A 21,910-nucleotide genomic window follows, 5' to 3' on the forward strand; every position below is an offset into this window, starting at 1 on the left:
GGCTATTGGCTTGAGCCCTCCCAGGATATCTTGTTCGACCTCTAGCCATACTGGCTTGTATGTTTGTGTGTCGTCTATCCAGGCAATACCTTGTCTCGCCAGGCATGCCGTTTGGTATGTTTTGAAGTTCGCCAGGTTGAGGCCTCCAAGGTCTCTTGTCAGTCTTAGTTTTTGTAGGCTTATCCTTGGTTTTTTGTTTTTCCATAGGAAGATGTTTATGAGTTGGTCTAGTTTTTTGTGGAATGTCTCTGTCATTGGGAGTGGCAGCATTGTTAGCGTGTAGTTTATCGCCGGGGTTATCATCATTTTGATGGTTTCAATTCGACCCCACCAGCTTATGTATTTTGGCGACCATAACTCCAGCCTTTCTTTTATTTTTTTCAGTGTAAGGTCCTCGTTATGTTGTAGCGTTGATGTGAGGTCTCTTCCAAAGTGGAGTCCTAGATATTTTAGTGGTTTCGTCTGCCATGCCAGTCCGGATTCGCCTAGGACCTCTCTTGTGGTGTGGACATTCATTGGCTTGCACTCCGATTTCTCCTTGTTGAGTTTGTAGCCTGAGGCTGCCGCGTATTCTCCTATTGTGGCCATGAGCGCTTTTATTGATGTGGAGGGGTTTGCTGTTGTGATTAGGATGTCGTCTGCGTACGCCGCTAGTTTGACAGTCTTTCTCTTGATCTTGACGCCTGTTATACCTGTGTTGTCCCTTATTCTGGCTAGCAGGGGTTCTAGAGCGAGCAAGAAGAGGCCGGGGGAGAGGGGGCATCCTTGTCTGGTGCCTCTTCCCAGCGTGAGCGTTTTGGATGCACTCCCGTTTACCACTATTTTTGCTCTCGGTTTGTTGTAGAGGGCCATGACCATTGCCGTGTATTTTTCCCCCAGTCCGAAACTTCCCATGCAGTTTCTCAAGAAGGGCCACGAGACTCTGTCAAAGGCCTTCTCCGCATCCAGCGCTATCATGACTGCTTGTTCGTTGCTACTTGCTGTGTGGTTGATTAGGTGACGGGTGAGAATGTTTTGTGAATAGAAAGAACTAGACACAATTTAACAAGGATGAGGTGTAGATTTGGCCGACTGAGGCCAGGGGCCAGGCATGCTGCCCAACGTCTGGTGTACTCCTCTCAGGCCCTTCGTGCCCTATCCCATCATGTCCTCCTTGCGCCTCATGCTCTAGTTACCATTCGAGGAAATAACATTCTATCCTCTCCCCCGCTTATAATTCCTTCTTCACCTTCCCTTCCCACTTCCTCACCTCCCTCTGTTGCACCTCGGCTGACTCAGCCCAGTCCTAGTGGTAGTGACCCTCTCACATTACTCTATCTCAATACTCGTTCGCTCCCTAAACATCAGCTAGACATATTCCAACTTCTTGACGGAGGTCTTATCGACATCTTACTCCTCACGGAAACTTGGTTAAACGCTGACTCTAACCCTGACATCTTGGCCGCCATCCCTGCGGGTTACTATATTCTTCATTCTGACAGAAACCCGGGCAGACCTGGCGGCGGAGTCGCCGCTATCATTCGCTCCCACTTACAGTTCACTACCCTCGCCACTCCACCCATAGCTAACACGGACATTCTTACACTGAAATTTACCTCTCCCAATTCTTCATTTATCTGTATATTAGTTTACCGTCCCCCTGGCAACTCGCCTCTCTTCCCATCCTTATTTAGTAGTATGATCTCGCAGATAGCCATCAATTCCGCTAGGGTTTTGGTGGCGGGCGACTTCAACTACTGGCCTTCAGACCCTCAGGAATCCTCTCTCTCCCGTGAGTTCACTGACTCACTGCTTGGCCTAAATTTTTCTAAACACATTTCTGCGGCCACACACAACAAAGGCCACACACTAGATCAGATCTGGTCCACCAACCTCGACATCCCCTCTCCCTTGGTCTATCCTTGTTCCTGGTCTGATCACTTTTTTATTTCTTTCTCCTTGCACTTACTCTTGTCTACCCGCCCTCCGATCCCCCATAACCTTCAGATCCGAAATTGGAAACAGGCTGATATTCCCCATTTCCATTCTATTCTTGCCTCATCATTTCTCCCTGACTACTCTGATTTGGACTCCCAAGCCACCTCTCTCGATCAATGGCTGTCCTCTGCCTGTGACGTCGTTGCCCCCATGAAAACTGTTAAGTCCAAACGCCCCCATGACGCTCAGCGCTGGTTTACCTCCACTCTTAAGGCGGACAAACTTCGCCTTAGACAGGCTGAGCGCCGTTGGCGGCGGAACTATGACCCGTTACTCCAAGTCACGTACACTGATTTATTAAAGGCTTACAAACGATCGATCATTTCGGCCAAATTATCTTATTTTTCTCAGAAGGTCTTGTCCTCGGCATCCAAGACCAAAGAAATTTTTTCTATTGTAGCTGAGCTCTCCCTTCCTGATCGGGTCACCCCTCAGCCTCTACCCTCACAAGCCCTGTGCAACTCTCTCAACTCTTTTTTTTCTGACAAAATCTCTGCGATTAAAAATAACATTCCCCTCACTACTCTGTCTCATGATTCTGTTCTCCCCTCCCCGAATCCCCATTCGTTTTCTAAATTTCCCCCCATCTCCCTGGATGTCTTTCTCTCATTGCTTCAGACTGTGAGCTCTGGCTCGCCTAATGATTGCTGCCCTACGTCCATCTTAAGAGCTGCCTTCGTGGCCTGCCCCGGCCCCCCTCTTGATCTTTTAAACCAATCTCTTTTGTCAGGCTCTGTCCCTAATGCTTTCAAAAGTGCTGTGGTGGTTCCCATTTAAAAAAAAACGGGCCTCGACCCCTCCACGCTGGCCAACTACCGCCCCATCTCCCTCCTCCCTTATTTAGGAAAGGTCTTAGAGACCTATGTCACCCGCTGCCTCAGTGCCTTTATCGAGGAAACTCGTTTCCTCGATGATCGACAGGCTGGGTTCAGACCTGCTCATTCCACTGAGGCAGTTGTGGTGGCAGTCATGGACACGCTGAAACAGGGAGCTGACAGGAATTTGTCCCAGGCCCTTGTACTTTTAGACCTCTCAGCCGCTTTCGACACGGTCGACCATGGTATCTTGGTCGACCGTGTCAGAAATGCTGGCATTTCTGGCTTGGCCCTGTCATGGGTGGTATCTTTTCTTCATTCCCGCTTTCAATCTGTTCGGCTATCTTCTTTTTCTGCCCCTCTATCCTCTCTTTCCTGTGGTGTTCCCCAGGGTTCTGCTCTGTCCCCGCTTCTGTTCAATCTTTATATGCAGCCCCTTCTTGTCTCTCTTCGTCAGTTTTCACTTACCGCTTTTAACTATGCAGATGATCTGCAGCTTATTTTTCCTCTCAATTCTTCTCCCTCTTCCTGTTCTAATTTTCAAAATGCCATGCTCTTCATCTATGAGTGGATGAACCTTAGTCAACTTAAGCTCAACCCCAGTAAAACGGAGCTGGTGGTGACCGGTGGTTCTCTTTCTCCCTGGTCTCCCAACTTCTGGCCTGCAGCTTTGGGTTCCCCTCCTTGTCCAGTGCACACAGTGAAGAGCTTGGGGGTCACTATCTCTAGTGACCTCTCAATGCGGCCTCACATTAACACCGTCACCTCGGCCTGTTTTTTCCACCTCCGCCGCATCGGGAAGATTCGCAGGTTTCTATCTCAAGAGGCCCTCATTCTTGTTATCTTTGCCCTCATCACCTCACGTCTAGATTATGCCAACTGTCTATACGTGGGGGTCCCTGCTTGCCATCTTTCCCGACTCCAACTGGTCCAGAACCAGGCAGCCAGACTAATTTTTCGGCAGCCTAAACATCAGCATGTCACCCCTTTGCTGAAAACTTTACACTGGCTCCCAGTTGCACAGCGGTGTGTTTTTAAAATGGCCTGCACTATTTTCAAGTCCTTGTTTTCATGCGCTCCTGCCTTTATCTCTTCCTGCTTACACGCCTATGTCCCTTCCCGTCATCTCAGATCTTCGGCTCATAACCTTTTGATTACCCCTAGGTTCAACCGCAAGAAACATGGAGGAGCCTGCTTCTCCTTTCTTGCTCCTGTTACCTGGAACTCCCTCCCTCTTGCCATTCGTCTGTCTACCGACTATTGTCGCTTTCGCAATTCTCTGAAAACTTACCTGTTCCGTCTGGCGCATGGCTAGTGGCCCTGCCCTCGTATGTTCTCTTCCCACCCGGTCTCGAGCGCCAAGAAACCAATTGGTGTATGTGCGCGGTACCAAATCCTTTTTAATAATAATAATAATAATAATTTCAATCTGTATTTTTCCTACTTTTTTCGTGAAATGGTCCCCAGGTGTATCATCTCTTTTTCTAATGAATTCCCAAATGCAGCGCCTGCCTCTCTTCAGGAGACCTTTCTGCTTTCTTCTACCCCCATTTAATGCCACCTGCTTGGTACATGTATTCACACCCTTCACTAACGTCTTGCTGATTACATCAACAGAGGCCAAAGCTTCATAAACACTGGAAATTCTTCCAAGTAGCATTCAATTCCATCATTTGTCCACACCAAAGGAAAAACGTCACCTTGGCCACACCCGTGAGAAGCAGTCCTGTTAATATTTTAGTAGCGATTATCGAAAAGGCTGGTTTGTGTGCCAGTGGTGCACTGACGAGGTGTAGGAATCTTACAGTGTGAATAAAATTCCCCAACTCCTGCAGTTAGTTATCAGAAGATTTGAGAGTGGTCGATAGAACACAAGGGACGTGCTTGCACAGGGCTTGGCGGCCATTACAAGTGGGTGAGAAGGATGCATGAGAGAAAATGGCCTCACACGGTGGTAGGGGTGAACTCACAAAATGCAGACAGAATGAGCGAGCAAGTTAGGACAGGAACCCTTTACTGCCCAGGCATCAGGCCCTTGTCACAACAGGAGAGGCGTCTGCACATGATAAAATCTCTGCTTTGAAACAGGACAGTCTTGCTGGAGGCACTCAAGTGGTAGTTTTGCTGATATGACCGCCAACTAAAAACGACTTAATTTTTTTTAAAGGATGAAACGAGAAGATACAAGGTATGTGTTTCTCACAGACAAAACCTCTGCATCAAAGCCAGAGGTAACCCGCAGCCAGGTTCTGCGATTTTGTTTTCTTGTTTCACGGATGCTGCCACAGCGGCACACACCTGTGCGGGTGGACTGCAAACTGCCCTGTACCCTGCTTCAAAGGGCCACATCAATGTTAGCTGTTCATGTTGCACACTCCACAAATTGAAGTTTTTTTGGGGCCCATGCATAAATCGTAAGTGCTATTGTTACCCAAGAAAACGCATTCTGTCATCATAGAACAGAAAAATACTGAGTCTCCTCTGTCGGGATTCCAGTTTGTAAATGAATGAATTTATAAGTGGGGAGAGTGGAATTATGTTTTTCTGAAGCTGTTGCATTTTCTGCATAGTTATGGATTTACCACACTTGCCACACAATCCACTGTCTGCTGCAAAATTTGCAGATTTAAAAAACGAACAAAAATGGTTTCTAACTCAAACGAATAAAAATTACTAAAAGAATGCCACTCGTAGTTCAGAGCAGTTGTAGTTCCTTTGCAAAGGTTATCGATTCACCTTTCAGTTGGTGAATTATGTTTTTAGGTGTTAAACTGATGCAAGCTTGATGGAAACTTTTCACAGGGGAGTATTAATGCATTACAAAATGAAAAAAAGCACTGAGTGTGCTGCATATTCTTCATGATTCGCCTTTTCCTGCATATTTTAGTCATCCGTGCCCTATAATTCGCTCGTCCATTGCCACATAATTCTAGTGACTTATAATGTGCAGCCCTCTAAAATCAATCACCGCAATTTTCTTGCTGTTGAATGTGAGGAGGGTTTTGAAATGAGCTTGTTCAGGGTTTTTCTGTGGCAAGACGCGTTTCTCTCTTTGAAGATAGCCTTCATGATTTCTTTACTTAGCCAGGGTTCTAGAACGGCAACAGATTTATTTCTTTTTTGTTGAGATGCAACGTGGTCAGAAACAGGGTTCTATCGAATGAGCACAGAACACAAGAGGAGTGTTGTGTGTTTCTGCTTCAGAGTTTTGGGTCTCCAACAAATGCATTTGGTGGGAGAGGACGAGCGCCCTAACATTGGTTGGGGCACTGACCAGTTGATGGTGTGATGATTTCAGTGTCAGTGAGAAGGAGTGCTATTGTTAACTTGCCAGAGTGTTCTCACTGGGTCACTTGTGAGCTCTACTATGTACACAGGGCTACGTACAAGCTTTGAGTCCTGACAAAGCGTTCTCAGCAGGTTGGCCTCCTGCTGCAGGTTACGCGGGGGATTTTAGCAGCTGCTGTTCCATCTGCATTGTTCTCAGTAGGTTGAGGGTTCTCTCCACCTGGTATCCTTGATCTAGTGTTCTGTGATGTGATAGGTGCCTACTACAGGTTACACACAGGACTACCTATGACCTAATATGGAATGCCTTCTGATGTTTTCACAAGGCTCCTTGCCTGCAATCAGTCTTGCCTCACTGCTTACAGTGGGTTTAGTATCTGATCCACTCTGCCCACAGGGCACCTTACCAGCTGTAAGTTTTGCCACAGTGTTCTCAATGGGTTGAGTGCCCTTTGTGGTTGCACACATGCCTTTTTACCAGTTACCAACTTCACCACAGTGTTCTCAGTGAGTTGTGTGACTGCTAGACGTTCGACACAGTTCTTTGTGCCAACTACTAGTCTTGCTACAGTGGCCTCCAAAGTCGGGCCTGCTCCTGACAACATGCACATGTCTGTTGTAGGCACTCAAACCACTAAACTGTCTTTCCAATATCAACAAAAGACTGTTGCTTGTGAAAGAAATTATTTTTAAGTTTGGCTTTACAGAACAGCGTTCCTAGTATATCACTGTCACTTCATGCTTTTGGCTGTTTTGTATATCATTCCATCTCCCATGGAGTGCTTACATTGCAATGCATGAGGCACTATATTACATTTCAAAAGTACTCTGAGTCACCACACATTTTAACTCTTTATCTCCTAGATGCATTTTATACAGATCGATTATTGTTTTTCCTCTGCAGTAGACTTTTGTAATGATTTAGTCACAAATCAAAATGTAAACAAGATCGGTTGCTATTGCCAATGCTTGTTCGGCCAAAAAAAGTTGTTGACATTATGTTTCAGTATGATAAAATGAATGCCTCCATCCCATCGCCTACAGTATAAGGCACTGTGCGTACAACTTATATCTTTGCGGTTATCAGGGACCTGCATGTGGTATTTTGCATATTTTTTCTGTTTTTCAATTTTGTCCAGTATGAGTCAGTGCCAGACACTGCATCGTCCTCTAAACTCCATTGACATGCTCATTTGACTGCTCATGGTATGCCTGTTCGAGTCAGTACCTGGCACTTGCTAACATTCCTGTCTACCTGCAAGCTATCCGAGCTGCATTATGTCAGTCACGCTTTATTTCCTTGACGGGGTAGGAGTATCCCCTTCTCAAGACTAAAGCACAGTAAAATTGGACTGATTTACTCACATTACCTGATACTTTAGATCAGTTGTTGTTGTATCCGACCAGAGATAATTAATCCCTACTGACTCTCACCTCTTCTTAATGGAACAATACAGTGAGTCTTGGATCCCCTACAACTCTGCCTGAATAATGTGAACACTGACTGGGAAATGGAAAAATGTGGCACACACTGTGAAAAGGGGTAAGAATATACACCATGAGATAGGATCATATTTATGAGTCATAAATAGTACAAGTAGGCAGGTATCTACACATGGGAAAAATGTGTGCAATCCTCTAGGTAGTGTTCCCCTTCATATCCACCAGCGGAACGCTGCGCATTCTTCTTTTGCTCTTGCACAGCCGGTGTGGGATAGGTGTGTGCTATTTCAGTCAAACTGGGCAAAAAAATGCTGGGCGCATAAAAACGTTATTATATGAGCAAAGCCTTCCAAGACCCTGATTATTGGCCAACTCATAGTTCACAGAGTTTTCCGATTTTCATATGTTAATGCCCTACTCAGTTTGTGCAAGAGTTACATTTATCATTTTCCTTGCGCTTTTTCTAACTGGGTGATTGTTGGTAATCTTTGTTTCTTGAAACAACTTAAAAGAGGTTCGAAAGTCCTAATTTTTTTTATGATAACACACATGCAGTGCAGATAAAGTTGTCACTTATGGGTAGTGAACCTGGTATTTGCAAGGATTACGTGAGGTTTGAGAAAGAAGAACTTTGCAACTTCGCACATTCATTCCCCAAAAATAAATTTCATTGGTATGCCTGAGCTGCAAAACATTCAAAACAGGCTCACAACCTTCCTCCTAAATTCTGTTCCTCCATCTTCAGGGGCATAGCTTCCATTGCTGCAGCAGGGGTCGTAAAACCACAACCCTGAAGCCTTAAGGGCCAGAGGCCCTAGGGGCCCTTATTGATGTATTCTTCAGTTCAAACAGTGGTGTAGGGGCACATTTCCTTCCTTGCTTCAGGGCCCATGACACGTATGCTACTCCATTGTTCCTCTTGTAGGCCCGATTGACTCAACAGGAATGGGTCATCGATGTGCTGCTCTTACTTTGGGTAGTTAGACCTTGTTTCAGCCAGCTCCAGGGGTCACACTTGTTTACAATGATCAGCTTGAAAAATGTCGCCCAGGTATTAGGCTAATTTAATTATTTTTAAAAATGCCTATTAACATGCAGCAGATCTCAGAAATAAAATTAGCATGGAAAAAAACACTCCCCGCTATCGCTAGAAAATTACTTTCTGCAACCACAAAAATAATGAAGTGACTACTTGAAATAAAACCTTTTCTACTTGAATAAATGAGAAGTGATATTTTGTTTCAAGGAGACACATGAAACGAGACATAACAAACCCACGACTCTGATCAATGCAAGCCAGCAACCTAGGAATAAAGATATCCTTTAATGAGGAAGTAAAAGAAGGCTGATTGTTTTCAGGTGTTACACTTTTCTCGTGGGTTGGAATAAGTAGGAATTATTTCTAGTTATTAGTAGTAGTAGCAGCAGTGTGCTAGTTAATATAGTGGTATATTTTAATGTATGCATTTGTTTGCTTATTTGCTTGTTTGTTGTTTGCAGCCTGCAGGTGCAACCTGGAAGGGACCCGAAGGCCAGTGTGTGACAGAGAGAGCGGTGCTTGCAACTGCCTGGTGGGCGCCATCGGGAGGCGCTGTGACAAGTGTGCCCGAGGCTACCAACAGGAATTCCCAAATTGCACCCTCTGCCACTTGTGCTTTGATCGCTGGGACGGCGAGATTACTTCCCACTCTCTGGCTCTCCAGGGCCTAATTAGGTTCACCGCGAATTTTGAGAAGAAAAGGCCGTTCCCGAGCTGCGATATTTACTTCAAAAGCCTTGAAGACAAACTGGCTGTCATCGAAGGAATTCTGAAGAGCCCGCTGCTTTCAACCGACCAGTTCTTGAAAGTCAAGGAGTATCGTGACAACATCCGGTAATACTTTCTTTGTATCTGCCGCGTTAAACGTGTGCATGCGAATTGGAAACGTTGATGGAATGCCGGCTTCAGATAAGGGAGGAGGGGCGCGGGCAGTCCTGGCGGGAAGTGCCTGAGGTCAGCTTTGATCAACTTCTCAGCAAGAGTCAAAGGACTGTAGTGCTTCCGGCCTCTGAGCTGCCAGCTCGGTGAGTTGTTTAAAAGTGCCTTTAGTTAGTGCACATGATGAGCGCCGAGGAAAAACTATACTTTTCGTTTTATTGCCATGGTGGAAATTCTAGTTGCCCAGTTACAAACGGTTTTATCTAAAGTTGCGCTGGATAGGACTAATTATAGGTGACAAAAAAAAACCTCAAGGGAGATTCTACTTTTTAACCTAAAACGCAGCCTGACACAACAAGATTTAAATCCCCTCTACACACTGATTGTTCAGACTCCCCAGGATATAGCGGAATGGATTAGCATAGCAAATTTAGTGGCACAAATATGAAAATTTAGCGGCACAAATATGGAAATTTAGCTGCATTTTTGCGGCCCTTTATTTTACTCATAATCATTCATTTTCTGCCTTAAATCAATGGAAACTGTTTTAGCAGAGTATTCCACTTTGAATAGGCAACCTGGGATATGGAACAGAGGAAGCAGTCCACAGGTGAAGGCTCCTTAACAGGCTTACCATTTGTTAGCTACGTCACTCTCATATCCTTCCGTACTGTGCCATGGCATGTATGAGTCATGGCTCTTCTTGTGTTTGGCCCTCCCCTAGAGCATGGACCAAGTTGGGTTTTTCTATGTGTACCTGCAATGGGATAAATGTGTCCTAACTGGAAAAGTCTTTTTTTTACTTTATATAAAAAAAGAGCCTGCTGAGCTACTAATAATAGAGAGGAACGTGCCCTTCATCCTAATAATGCTCCTATGGCACCGCTGCCCCCCTCTTCTTCACACTACTGCCGCTCCATCTTCATGCCCCTGCTTCTCCTCTTTCCTCCACGTGCAGTATCCCTTCTTCATTTCATCACACTCTACCCCACCCAATCTACCCCAATGTACCCCACTCCAATCTACTCTACCCCGAGGTCGAAGTGCATAAAAAAAAATGAAGGGAACTGTGGTACTGTGCACAATGGGGTGGGGTCAAAAGCATGGAAAAAAAAATATTCTGTAACTTTTTTCAGTCTTTAACCTTCAGGTATGTACATATAAAATAACACACAGCTTAAATGTAAAATGAATAGACGTTACGTTTATCAGTTGGAAATGCACTATCGTACACTGCAGAGGCCTGTGAATGTAACCAGAAAACCACTGAATTAAATAACAGAAATGACAACCGTTTCAGCAATGAGAAGCTCTAAAATAGTTTGAAACTAATGCAAAATTCCTAAAATGGAAGATCAATGACCATACTGCAAAAAAACAATTGCAGCACCATCATTCATTGTTAATTAAGACACACCATGAGGAAGTTCGCAGTGGCCTGTGTGGCCATAATACTTAGCTTTATGCATAATCAGTTGTGGATCAATATTATGCAATAGGTACAGAGTAAGTCTTAGAGGCCAGTGCGTCTGAAAATATAGTGATATTCAGAAAAACATGCCACTAGTCGCATGGATGTCCGCAGGAGAGGGCAAGGGGGTGCGCTTGCCCCCCCCCCGGATCGCCGGTCCCATTCCTTTTGGTCCGTAATGTTCAAGATTACAGCAGGCTGTTCCCCTGCGAGAAGCCCCAGGAGTTTAAATGATCTCTCACTTGGGGCCTCTCGCACTTGTCTTTGAACTCTAGAGGCTGCAGCAGTTCCCCCCTGACCTCGAGCAGACTGTGGACAGGCCGAATGTCATTCTGTCTGCTGCTAATCATCACATAAAGAATGACAATGGGCCGTCTGCAATAAACGTGCCTTGAAGGCGAGTGATGAAGTTAACATTTTGCCCCCCCTGGAAGGCGAGTGATGAAGTTAAAATGTTGCCCCCCCCCCTGGAAACATTTCTGCGGACACCCATGACTAGTCGTCAGTACAATATGACTCAAACTGGAAGGGTGGCTTAGTATGTTCAAGCACATGCTGCCGAGATGAGTCGACTTCACTGCAGAAAGAGTGAGTGACACAACTGACTCTACCAACAGAAGTGTGTCTCCCAGGATGAGCATCTTTCAAGTTCTTCGCCTCGGCTGGGGAATCAGTATGCAGTAGGCAATGCTGAAGAGCTGCGGACAGTCCTGCCTTGAGTTGTCAGAAAGCTCACCTAGTCTGCCAGTCATGCCAAAGAAGAAATATTTATTTATCACCCCTTTCCCCAGGTCAAACAGGGACAGCCAATAAGCCAGGGAATTAAAAAAAAGGTGGCCTCCACCACCAAATCAGACAATTAAAAATGTGCTCCACATTTGCAAATTGGGGCAGTTTTGAAATTGCCAAGACAAGACAAAGTTGTGTAGATGTTTTGCAGAATATGGGAGACAGCATGAATTTATACTTGCTGTAGGCATGTTTTGCCAACTATGGGAGACAGCGTGCATTTAAGCTTGTTGCAGGAAAGGTTTGTGGTAATATCAGGAAAATCAACAGTAAACCCAGTGCACCAAACCCAGCAAGTGCACAAACAGCACAAAAGTCATCCCACATGCTGTCACACCTACCCTTTCGGACTGTGCTAACTGCAGGTGTGAAAGGGAAATAAACCTGCTGCCTCAATATCTCAGTCAGGTTTCGGAGAGCGCGTGCATTGAACCTTGCAACAGTAAGGCTTAGTTGCAAAATTCTCTTATTCAATTGCTTCCTTGAGCGTTATTCAATGCTCTGATGTTACCATTGCGGGACTAGGAGTTGGAGTGGGGGGAGGGTGTGCAAGTGTGCATTGCTGCTTTTGTTACTGGGAGACGATATTGCAGTGCCACTACAAAAACGGCCCCCAGTAACATATATCGGCCCCCAGTAACAAAACCAGCCCCCGCTGCTGTAAAACTGGCCCCCATCCTTCCAGCCTCCTGGGAAACAGTCCGATGCCCGATACGGCCAGTCCGGCAGTGAATGTTGCCTTTAAATGAGCAGGTCAGACAACTCAAGCTCTCTACCAGACTGAGAAAGTGCCAGACAAGAAATGTGAAGATCCCAACAATTACTGACAATGTTAATGTGAGGTTAGGCAAATTAAAATCAAAGAGGTGCTTATTTTTGTATCTCATTCTGTCTCATAAATAGTATAGTAACGAGCCGCATCTTGCCATTCTAGGTCCCTAATATGAAACAAATAGATTTAGTTCAATTTTCCGAGGGTCCTATTTTAAGTGCAGGTGAAAATAAGGCTGCAAAGCTAAACACATATAATTTTTCCCCTCATCTGCCACAAATTACTTTTCTCTCTTTCTTGTTAATCATCTCATTACGAGTGTGCAGGATGCATCAGTGGCGTAACAAAGGCCCCCTGCAGCCCTCGCAGTGCTTGGGGGACCGAGCTCCAGGGGGCTGGCTCAGCACAGTAACCCTCCATGTATGTGCAGGGGGCCCCTCAGGTTTCTTTATACCACTGGGTTGCATCTGGATGTGCTCTATTTTGCTTGCCAGTTTCACTTTTGTAAATATTGTAGCAATCAAAACCCACTAGTTAGTGCCCTTAATGTCCCTTGATGTAATTTTTGGGGCAGAATATCCTCACTCATTTTGGGTAAGGCCCAACCAACTCCACACACAATTTGGTAAATAGAATTTATAAAGTGTCTTGTTCCCAGTTTGTTATTAATAAATTCCCTTTTGATCCAAAATAAAGTATTCCAAACAAATCATTTGAGGAATAAAGTAAAGATTTATTTTCTTTATTTTGTTATTCTTTTTCTTTTCACTTGTTTTTCCCAATGGCCACACTTATATCAATGCCCCATATATAAGTCCTTCAATATAGTCACTAGAGCCACAAATATTAATGAATAAACTGTAAAGGCCAATCACTTTTGGAATTCCTAATTATTAGAGGGAATACACCAGTGAATATTGCAATAATCTTTTGAAAGTTGTCAGCCTTGACAAAGCCCCAGGCTTGCGAGCCACTTAAGGGGTGAAACACATGTTGTCTTTGTTACAACTTACCTATCTGGAGTGACTATATATGGAGCATTAATATAAGTGTGACCATTGAAAAAAGTGAAAAGAAAAAGAATAAGAAAGTAAAGAAAAAAATCTTTATTTTATTCTTCGCATTATTTATTTGGGTCACTTTAGTAAATGTTTCCATGCAGGAGAGAGGGTAACAGAGAAGAGAACTAGAGAGGGAAGTACTGGAGAGTGAAAAGCCTAAAGTAGGTGGAGGTGTGTGGCGGTTTCTACACAGTGCCTACCGCCTGCCACCTCAATGTCTCAGGAAGGCATTCAAGAGTGCCTGCAATTAACCTTGTAACAATCAAGTTCTTATGCAAAATCATGAAAATCAACAGTAAAACTGGGCGCACAAGAACCAAAAGATCAGTGACATTACACAGGCCCGCAGCACCCGCAGTGCTGGAGGGCCCAAGCTGGAGGGGGCCCGTCAGCACAGTACTCTGACCCGAGAGCTCCTGATTAAATGCGGGGTGGGGGCCTGTCCAAGTACCTTGCAGGGGGGGCCTCAAGTTTTGTTACGCCACTGCGAAAGGCCCACCATCAACCTAAAAAAATTCAACCTACACCATGACCTTTGTACCCTTCAGTAACCGCACTGGCGAGGAAAGGAAAAAGAAACCGCTGCCTCAGTGTCTCTGCTTCGACACAGTAGGGTGCTTTCTTGCTGAAAAAGAACAGGCAAAGCGTTACTGTGGCTCAACGTCAGAGCACTGCTGAGTTCTCCTGACTGAATTTGGTTTCAGCAGGTTCCCAGGCAGCATAGAGCACACTCACTGGCAGAGCGCTCGATTCATAAACACAGCTCCTGTTGAGCGCACCTTGATAGTGGTGCTATAAAAGAGTGAGTAATGCATTTTAGTGCAGTGATGCAGACACCACACTAAAATGCGTTTGTCTGACCCCTGATGGGGGACACTTGACAGGACTACCAATGGAGGGGCTACTCCATGACATGTCCTACAAGACACTACATTTGGTGGGGTTTATCCCAAGAACAATACAGTGAGCATACTAACCTAACGTATAGCATGTGATGCCCCAGCGACCCTTAAAGTAGGCTTATCACTCTGAAATGACTAACAGTGATATTTTGGAGCTGTAACGTTGGGGACTTGTAGTAGCTAAATAGGCATCCAAGAAACCATACGCCAGAAACTGGATCAACTAGACACCATTTGTAACTGGTGAACTGGAATTTCCATCAGGATTTATGTTGTTATATCAGGATTTGTGTATATTAACTGAAATCTGTGAAGCATGACAGTTTGTCAAGTATTTAATATTGAAACATGGTGCAGAGTCCAAATATTGCCACCAGGGTGGGACTGAAACAGACAATAGGACTGTGCACCGAAGGCTGACATAACCTGTTTTTTTTTTTTTTTTAAATGCTGTTGTTGAAGAACTGATCACCTATTTATTCTTCCCTGTTGGTATTCTCTTGCTGATCTTCTAGAGCTTGCTTGTGGTGCCAGGTTAGGTAATAGCTGTCTACTTTTAAGATGCCACCACCACCCAACGCTTGCTAAATAAATATCTTATTGCTTTTAGACTGCAAGCATTTTGAGCTTCCTTATTTATGTGCCTTACTCCTCGCAGCAAATATACCTTGTGAGTATTTTAGATGTAAGTGTGGGTCCAGTACTATGGGTGCCTGAAGTACCAGTTGAGGTTCATCCTGAGTGACTGACAGTGCGGCTTTGTCATGACACCTTTGACATTAGAAGTCCTCTTGGAATTTGAAAGATGCATTTTTTGGGCATCACTGCCACACTTAGGCAATAATGGCAATGGTAGAATTTGCCATCGGGCATCATGTATGTAGTATTTAATCTTCATACAAGGCCATTTCAATTGCTGACCTTGACTGTGATGCCAATGCCTTTCCTGACACAGCCTTCTTGCCGATGCCCTGAGTGAGCGGTCATTCTACAATGACACAGTGGATTATTTTGGAGTGCGCCAGTCTTGGAGCCCATGCAAAACAGCAAAGGAGCTGTCCAACTTAATCTGGCCAACATCGCCAAGAGCTGGTGAGCCGAGTGAGAGGTGAGGACCCCATCACTCACCACAAAGCGTGTCCTTCGTCTCGGGCTTTGTCCTTGTCTAGGAGTGTATGAGTGTTGGTCGTTTCCCGTTAAGCCTATAATGTGGAGTTACTTACCATTTGTCAATGTTCCTCTTAAAGGAGAACGTTTTGCATTTGTTGTCTTGAACTGGTCTGGGACTTTGGTTATTTATGGTACACATTTGTTTGTCACATGCAATTTATTCTCCAAATTGTGAAAATGTCGTTACACAGTCTAAATTGTCGTCGCTTTATTACGTGGCACTACCGCACTTCCTGTCTGTTTGTGTAAAAATACTATTTCCTTTACTAAGTTTCTCCAACTAGTTGCACTTTTTGAGATTCATTTCATTTTACTTTTTTTTTTATATAGAAAACACCAGGCACCAGTGTGTATCAGAGCCATGTACACGAGATATATGCACATATGCATATGCCTCATGTGGTGTAGACAAAATGCAGTCATGAACTTAAAAATAATTAAAGACAGACCCAGAAAAAAAAATATTGGAATAAAATAGAATGTATTCTCCCCAATAATTCAGCAATGATTTCTGTGAGGTGAAAGATTTTGGACTTCAAAGGATACCCTAGGCTCTGAATTGGTCGAGGATGGATCCTGATAGCCCACGTTTTAGGGCAGGAGAGCCTCTAATTAAATCATGAATCTATTGCTTGGCCCTAACATATGCTGGGCTCTGGCTGAGCTTGAGAACATAGCAAAACAAAAATGGCGGGATGGCATCTAGATGAGCCCATTCTGGAGGCATACATATAGCCCCAGGTAAACATTTACTGGAAAAGGATCGCTTCTTCATAGGGTTCAGGATGAGAAACCTAGCCCCTCCATGCCCGCTTATCTTCTTTTCTCCATTTCCCCTCTTCCACATTATCTTAGCCCTCGTCCAGCTGCCCAGGGCAGGTACCTACTCCCTCTGCCAAACCTATCCCATCATAATGCCACCAGCTCCTCCCACCCATAACTCCATCCCTCTCGATGATGTGCAAGACGTTATCTAAGCTAAGACCCACCCAATATTCCAGTCTCCACCCCTCTCAGTCATGCCTATACGAAACTTTATCAAAACACTGATTTGCCTGCTCCAAATCCCAGTCCTAAATCCTACAGCCCATACTTACTGCAGCCAAGTTCCACAACACTGTGTATTCTCTCCATCAAACAACTCCCTCCACTAGACTCATCACTAATCTAACTTTCACCACTCCGTATTTGCTTTCCTCCTGTGTTTCAACAACAAAAGCATGGCAACTGACATCCTGATCCTGCATAACAAACCATCAAGTTATCTTAGAAATAAAATTACCATGCCAGCCTATCTCTGCATCAAAAAGCATTACGTCTTATACCTTTTTTCCAGGACACCAGCAGTACATTCCAATCCCTTTAAAATACAATTATCTTGCCAGCTGACTCCCTGCTCTAGCACTTAAAAGCTTAATGTTCAGGGGTGGAGGGGCGGTGGGGATGGGAGTGAGAGGGTGAATAACAAATTAAACGTGCCTGCTTGCCGCGTTCTCCTTGCTGCTCCTACTGGTTGTGTCTCTCCTCCTCCCGCTGGCAGCAAAAGGAAGCAGCCTGGAAGTACCCAGGCTACCCTGAGCCAATCACAATGCTGCAATGCAGTGTTGTGATTGGTCTGAGCGCTGTGGCTCGGCGCTCAGATGGGGCATGGGAGCCTGGGCATGTTTCCACCCAGGCTGTAATGCAGCCTGGGTGGAGAAGAAGGAAAGTGTGCATGACTATCTTGAGTTGCCAAAACAGTCACGTGCATTTAGGAGTGGGGGCAAACCTCTCCTTGGCTGCTCTGTCAGCCCCACCCGCTCCCTCACATAGCTTAGCTGCCATTTCGAAAAAAAGGGAAAAAATGATAATAACTGGGTTATCATTTTATTTTTTTCTTAAACTCCTGAAAAAAAACAGTGAGGCGATGCTACTCCGCCTTAGTGGAGGAGCTGCCACTGTACCCCAGCATAGACAAATAACCATAAAATATTACTGTCATGCCAGCTGAATACTCATCTTGGCACAGTCAATGACAGCAAAGTTATATTCACCCATTCATGCATACCCAACATGTAATCACCTCTTGGGCTAACCTGACTGACCTTACCAGAGAATTGAATGACAGCAGGTGCATCCTCATCATAATTTATACTACATACATTGCCTGCAACTATCAAAAATTGAAATTGACTAGCCAGTGGCACACACTCAATTCTGCACATAGAATTAAACATGAGAAAGCACCCAAATAAAAGGACTGGAGGGAGTGCAATTGAGCATATGGAGTCTATCCCCACCTTACAGCTACACAATATTTGACCAGCCAGCACTGGAGACCTTACACTGCCTGCCATCAGCCATTCCTATATATAACCAATGACTGCAAAAGCATTTGACACAATGGTCCGAAAGAAAAAAACATCTAATTTGACTTTCACTCCGTCAGCCAAATGGTTCACCAAGGAGCTCTCATCCATCACAGCCAATTACAGCGCTCCTGGGCACATAAAAAGAATGTACCTAGACCCAGGAAGCAGAAATCCACACTCCCACCAACTATACCTTTAGAGAACAATCATCAGAAAACCAAAAAACGAAATATCTGTTCTCTTTACCCTCATTTCCATCTTGTTGCATGAAAGAGGATTTCAGGATTATATCAGAATTACAAAACAGCTTGCTCAGATGAAAAGTGTTCCTTGAAAATATCTGTAATACCTTGGTCTCTCGTATCTGGTGAAAGGCAAAAAGAACTTCACACTTTCAACAATCACCAGAGAAGCGTTCTCTCCCAGCTCGAAACAATCCTTTAAATGATCACAAAGTGAAAATCTGGATTCCCAGATTACCCATGCCCCTTGCAATGTTCAAGGATATCCTATTAATTAACCCCATTGCATAAGCTACACATTACCAATGCATCCCGCAATACCAGTCCCATGCCAAATAAACATAAATGTACATTAGTTAAACCTCTTCTGAAAAAAACAGGTCTTGATGGTAAAAACCTTGCAAATTACAGCCTATGGCAAATGGTTGAACCGATTGAAAAAAAGACCAACACTCAGATGCTGGAATTTACTGAAAAAGATAAGACACTGGCCTCTGCTCTGCAGAGGTACAGAATATACCAGTTTCAATTAAGGATGAACTTCCATTGCAAGCGGACTCAAAAGGAGCAGCTGCTTTGATAGTAGGGATATCACGTGCTATTCGTCCATCACACCACCCCACCACAAAAACACTTTGCAAGTGCTTTGTGTTCACTGCGTAGCTTTTATTACTTGTCAAATAACTCCATCTTTATTTGTTGATAAACCTTCAACTTTGACCAATTTTATTAACTATAACAAAACTCCCATTACTGAACATAAGGAGGCGCAGTATACATATGCGCCACGGATTACCATGTATTTTCAAAATTCGGCATCTCTGGATCCACTCTTGAGGCATGTTGTACCAGCAGGACAAAACCCAACCCCTTACCACTACTTCCATATGAGGTACCATGTTGCTTCATCCCAGCACCGGCTACTAGGGTAGGGCCGGAGAGTCCAGGACCACCAGCAGGACGCCCCCCCTCTCCTGCCAGCCCTGAGCCCAAATGACTGCCTCCCTGTTGCAGGGTCAGCCAGTTTCCGCCAAAAGAAGTCCCCGGCCTTTTCCTCTTGTCCGGGACCCCTCCAAGTCTACCTTTAAAGTTAGGGATGGGTGGGTGGGCAACTGATTCTGCTGTGCCTTTCCGGCAGCCCCCAGAGGCGAGAGGACAAAGATGGTTGCTCCCTCGAGTCCAGCAGTTTTATCACCTATGGGGAGGGCCCACGAGCGCACCTCCTTCATTCCTCGCATTTCTTTGCGACCCTCCCCTTGCCCACTTCCAGGGAAACAAAACCGTTCCCTCGTCACGAAATCCCAATAAAGGCACCCCTCCCCTACTTGCGGGGGGTGCCTCTCATTCTTCTTAATCTGCTGCATTCAACACTGTCGATCACCCAGCACTACGTAACACACTCCAGAATGTGGGCGTTTATGGCAAAGTCTTGGCTTGCCAATTAGTCTTCATAAAAAATTGTAAACACACAGTCTTCCTACTATCATACACCTCCATATACTGCCTAGTTACTGATGTTCCTCAGGGTTTAACCACCTATCCCTCCTTTTCATCATCTGTTTTTGACCTCCACTTGGACTGGTTCAATCCCACAGTGTTACTACTTTCAGTTATGGTGTTCACATGCAGATCATCTTCAGGTTCCACTCCTCAGTGACACCATACACTCATGTCTTGTGCCTTGACTTATAGTCATCAAACCAAAACTCAACTCAGACAAAACAGAAATCCTCAGATCTGGAAACTGCTTGTCTCCACAATAGATCCCATCCTGACTTGCATATCAAGGACAGTCACCCACCTCAATAGAAATAGTGAAAACACTTTATATAACTGTCCTGCCTTCCGAAAGAACCTTTGAGGAATGGTTTTTCAATGCCTTCCGCCTCAGCCTGATAATTAACTCTGCAAGACAATAGCAAGCAATGCCTGAGACATAGCAACCCTCTTCCTAATAGGACGTTATAGAACAACTACAACTTAAAACAAACAAGAATTACATTTCCAGCTGCCATTTTCAGTAAAGCCTACGATGGAGACCTATTGATCCATAGCTGTACCTCTGACTGTAGTGATTCAGTAACATACCCACCATCCGATAACGTATGGATCATGTACGTTGAATACATGTTGTATGAAATACACTCTATCCTTCCACAACCCCTATAAACTTCGGCTTACATCCCAGCAGATCATAATTGCTGCAACCAAACCAGACCAAGTATCAACACTTCAAACCTCCCCAAACCCTTCCCATTTAGTGCATTATAGATCTACAACCTACAATCAATCATACACATTCAGTTATTAATCACCAGACATTTTGAAGGTGACAGTGATAATCTAGTGGCAGTTGTGTGCTATACAAGTGTTGTACACCTTAAATATGTGGCAATGCTCTTTGAGACACTCCATTTTAACAAAGGGCTTTAAGATATGAAAGATTGTGAGTTAACCGTATACTTATTAGAGGCGGTAAAAAGTACAACAAATGTGATGGTGGGTGTTTTTTGTGCCACTTTCTATCAAGTTATAGAACCCACATTTGGAGTTCAGAGACCTGCAGTAAGAGACTGCCAACATGTCTCCCATTCTCCTTCTTTTTTCTGTGTGCTCTGGTCTAGGCCCTTCGTGTTGTTTTAGCAAACATCCACAATGCATGTTGATAGAAGAACTGTATACATCTTGTTTTGTTTGTTATCTGCTGTTACTGTAACAGCATTCTTGTGTGCCATTTCACAGGACTTAGTTGTCTGTTCAAAACATTTTGTGGCAAAATATTCAAAATACATGTCTTTAGGAATGAAAAATGTGAATTCTATATTTGTTGAGCTTGAGCTGCTAAGAAATGTATGATTCTCTCGTGGTCCTCCAGCATGACTTGAGCTCAATCTTACACAGTATGCAATATGCAGTTTGATTTGGGCAAAGGGCTGGCACCTCTTTAATGTTCACCAGTCAAGGTCTTTTTGTATAGGCCTTTGGATGCCTTATACAATTCTTAAATGTACACCGAAGAATGCATGGGTGGTTTGTCTGTTCTCTACATGCACCGGTTTGAATTGACTACACTCTTCATACCATCTCCTTTAATTTCTAAGATCGAGGGCTTCCTTCTTTTACTTTCTGTATCGTATATCCCAGTCAGAACTTTCTTCCTGAGATCTCCACTTACCCTATGAACACTGGCTCAGACCTCCACCAGCAGTGGTGTCAGAAGGGAATGGGCAAGAGGGGCTTACCCCACAGAAAGGCGTGTATGAACAGAGGCTTTGTTGTGGGGAAGGGATAGGGGAGTCAGGAATTCATGATCTACACTTCTGAATTCTCTCCGGAACTGTTCTACCAAAACATCTTATGAAACGTGTGTCTTAATGGTAGAGCCTGACCTTGTTGTTCTCAAAAGCAGACCCACAAGCATCATGAGGTTTCTGCAGTTTTCATACTGTGCTTGAAATTGGCTTTAAACTAAGACAGAAATAGCAAACTAACTGGGACAGACAGCTGATGAAAAGAGATTGACAGGATTCAGGTCTACTGGGTCATCATTTCATAGCCATAAATAAAGGGCATGATGTATGCTAACTACCATTACACTTGTAGATGAGACAAATGGCTTTAATATGCTCCTGTACATGGGCACCAGAGTCCTGCCCCCAGATACCGCCTTATAGGCCCAATGGGGTTGTTAGGAGGGTGGGCGGCTTAAAT

The 21,910-nt window shown here is 44.5% G+C and overlaps 1 protein-coding gene across 1 annotated transcript in view; it reads left to right on the forward strand.

Annotated features, from left to right (window-relative positions):
• The first annotated feature begins 2,155 nt into the window (after nt 1-2,155).
• The window catches only part of LOC144763794 (laminin subunit beta-4-like), a 144,117-nt gene continuing 124,362 nt past the window's right edge, over nt 2,156-21,910 (forward strand). The window contains exons 1-3 of the mRNA XM_078649743.1: nt 2,156-2,261; nt 9,024-9,396; nt 15,392-15,544. Of these exons, the coding sequence (XP_078505869.1) occupies nt 2,156-2,261; nt 9,024-9,396; nt 15,392-15,544 (632 nt within the window). The remainder of the gene's footprint in view (nt 2,262-9,023; nt 9,397-15,391; nt 15,545-21,910) is intronic.

This window comes from Lissotriton helveticus, chromosome 1_1 (genome assembly GCF_964261635.1).
Source record: "Lissotriton helveticus chromosome 1_1, aLisHel1.1, whole genome shotgun sequence".
NCBI classification, from domain to species: domain Eukaryota; kingdom Metazoa; phylum Chordata; class Amphibia; order Caudata; family Salamandridae; genus Lissotriton; species Lissotriton helveticus.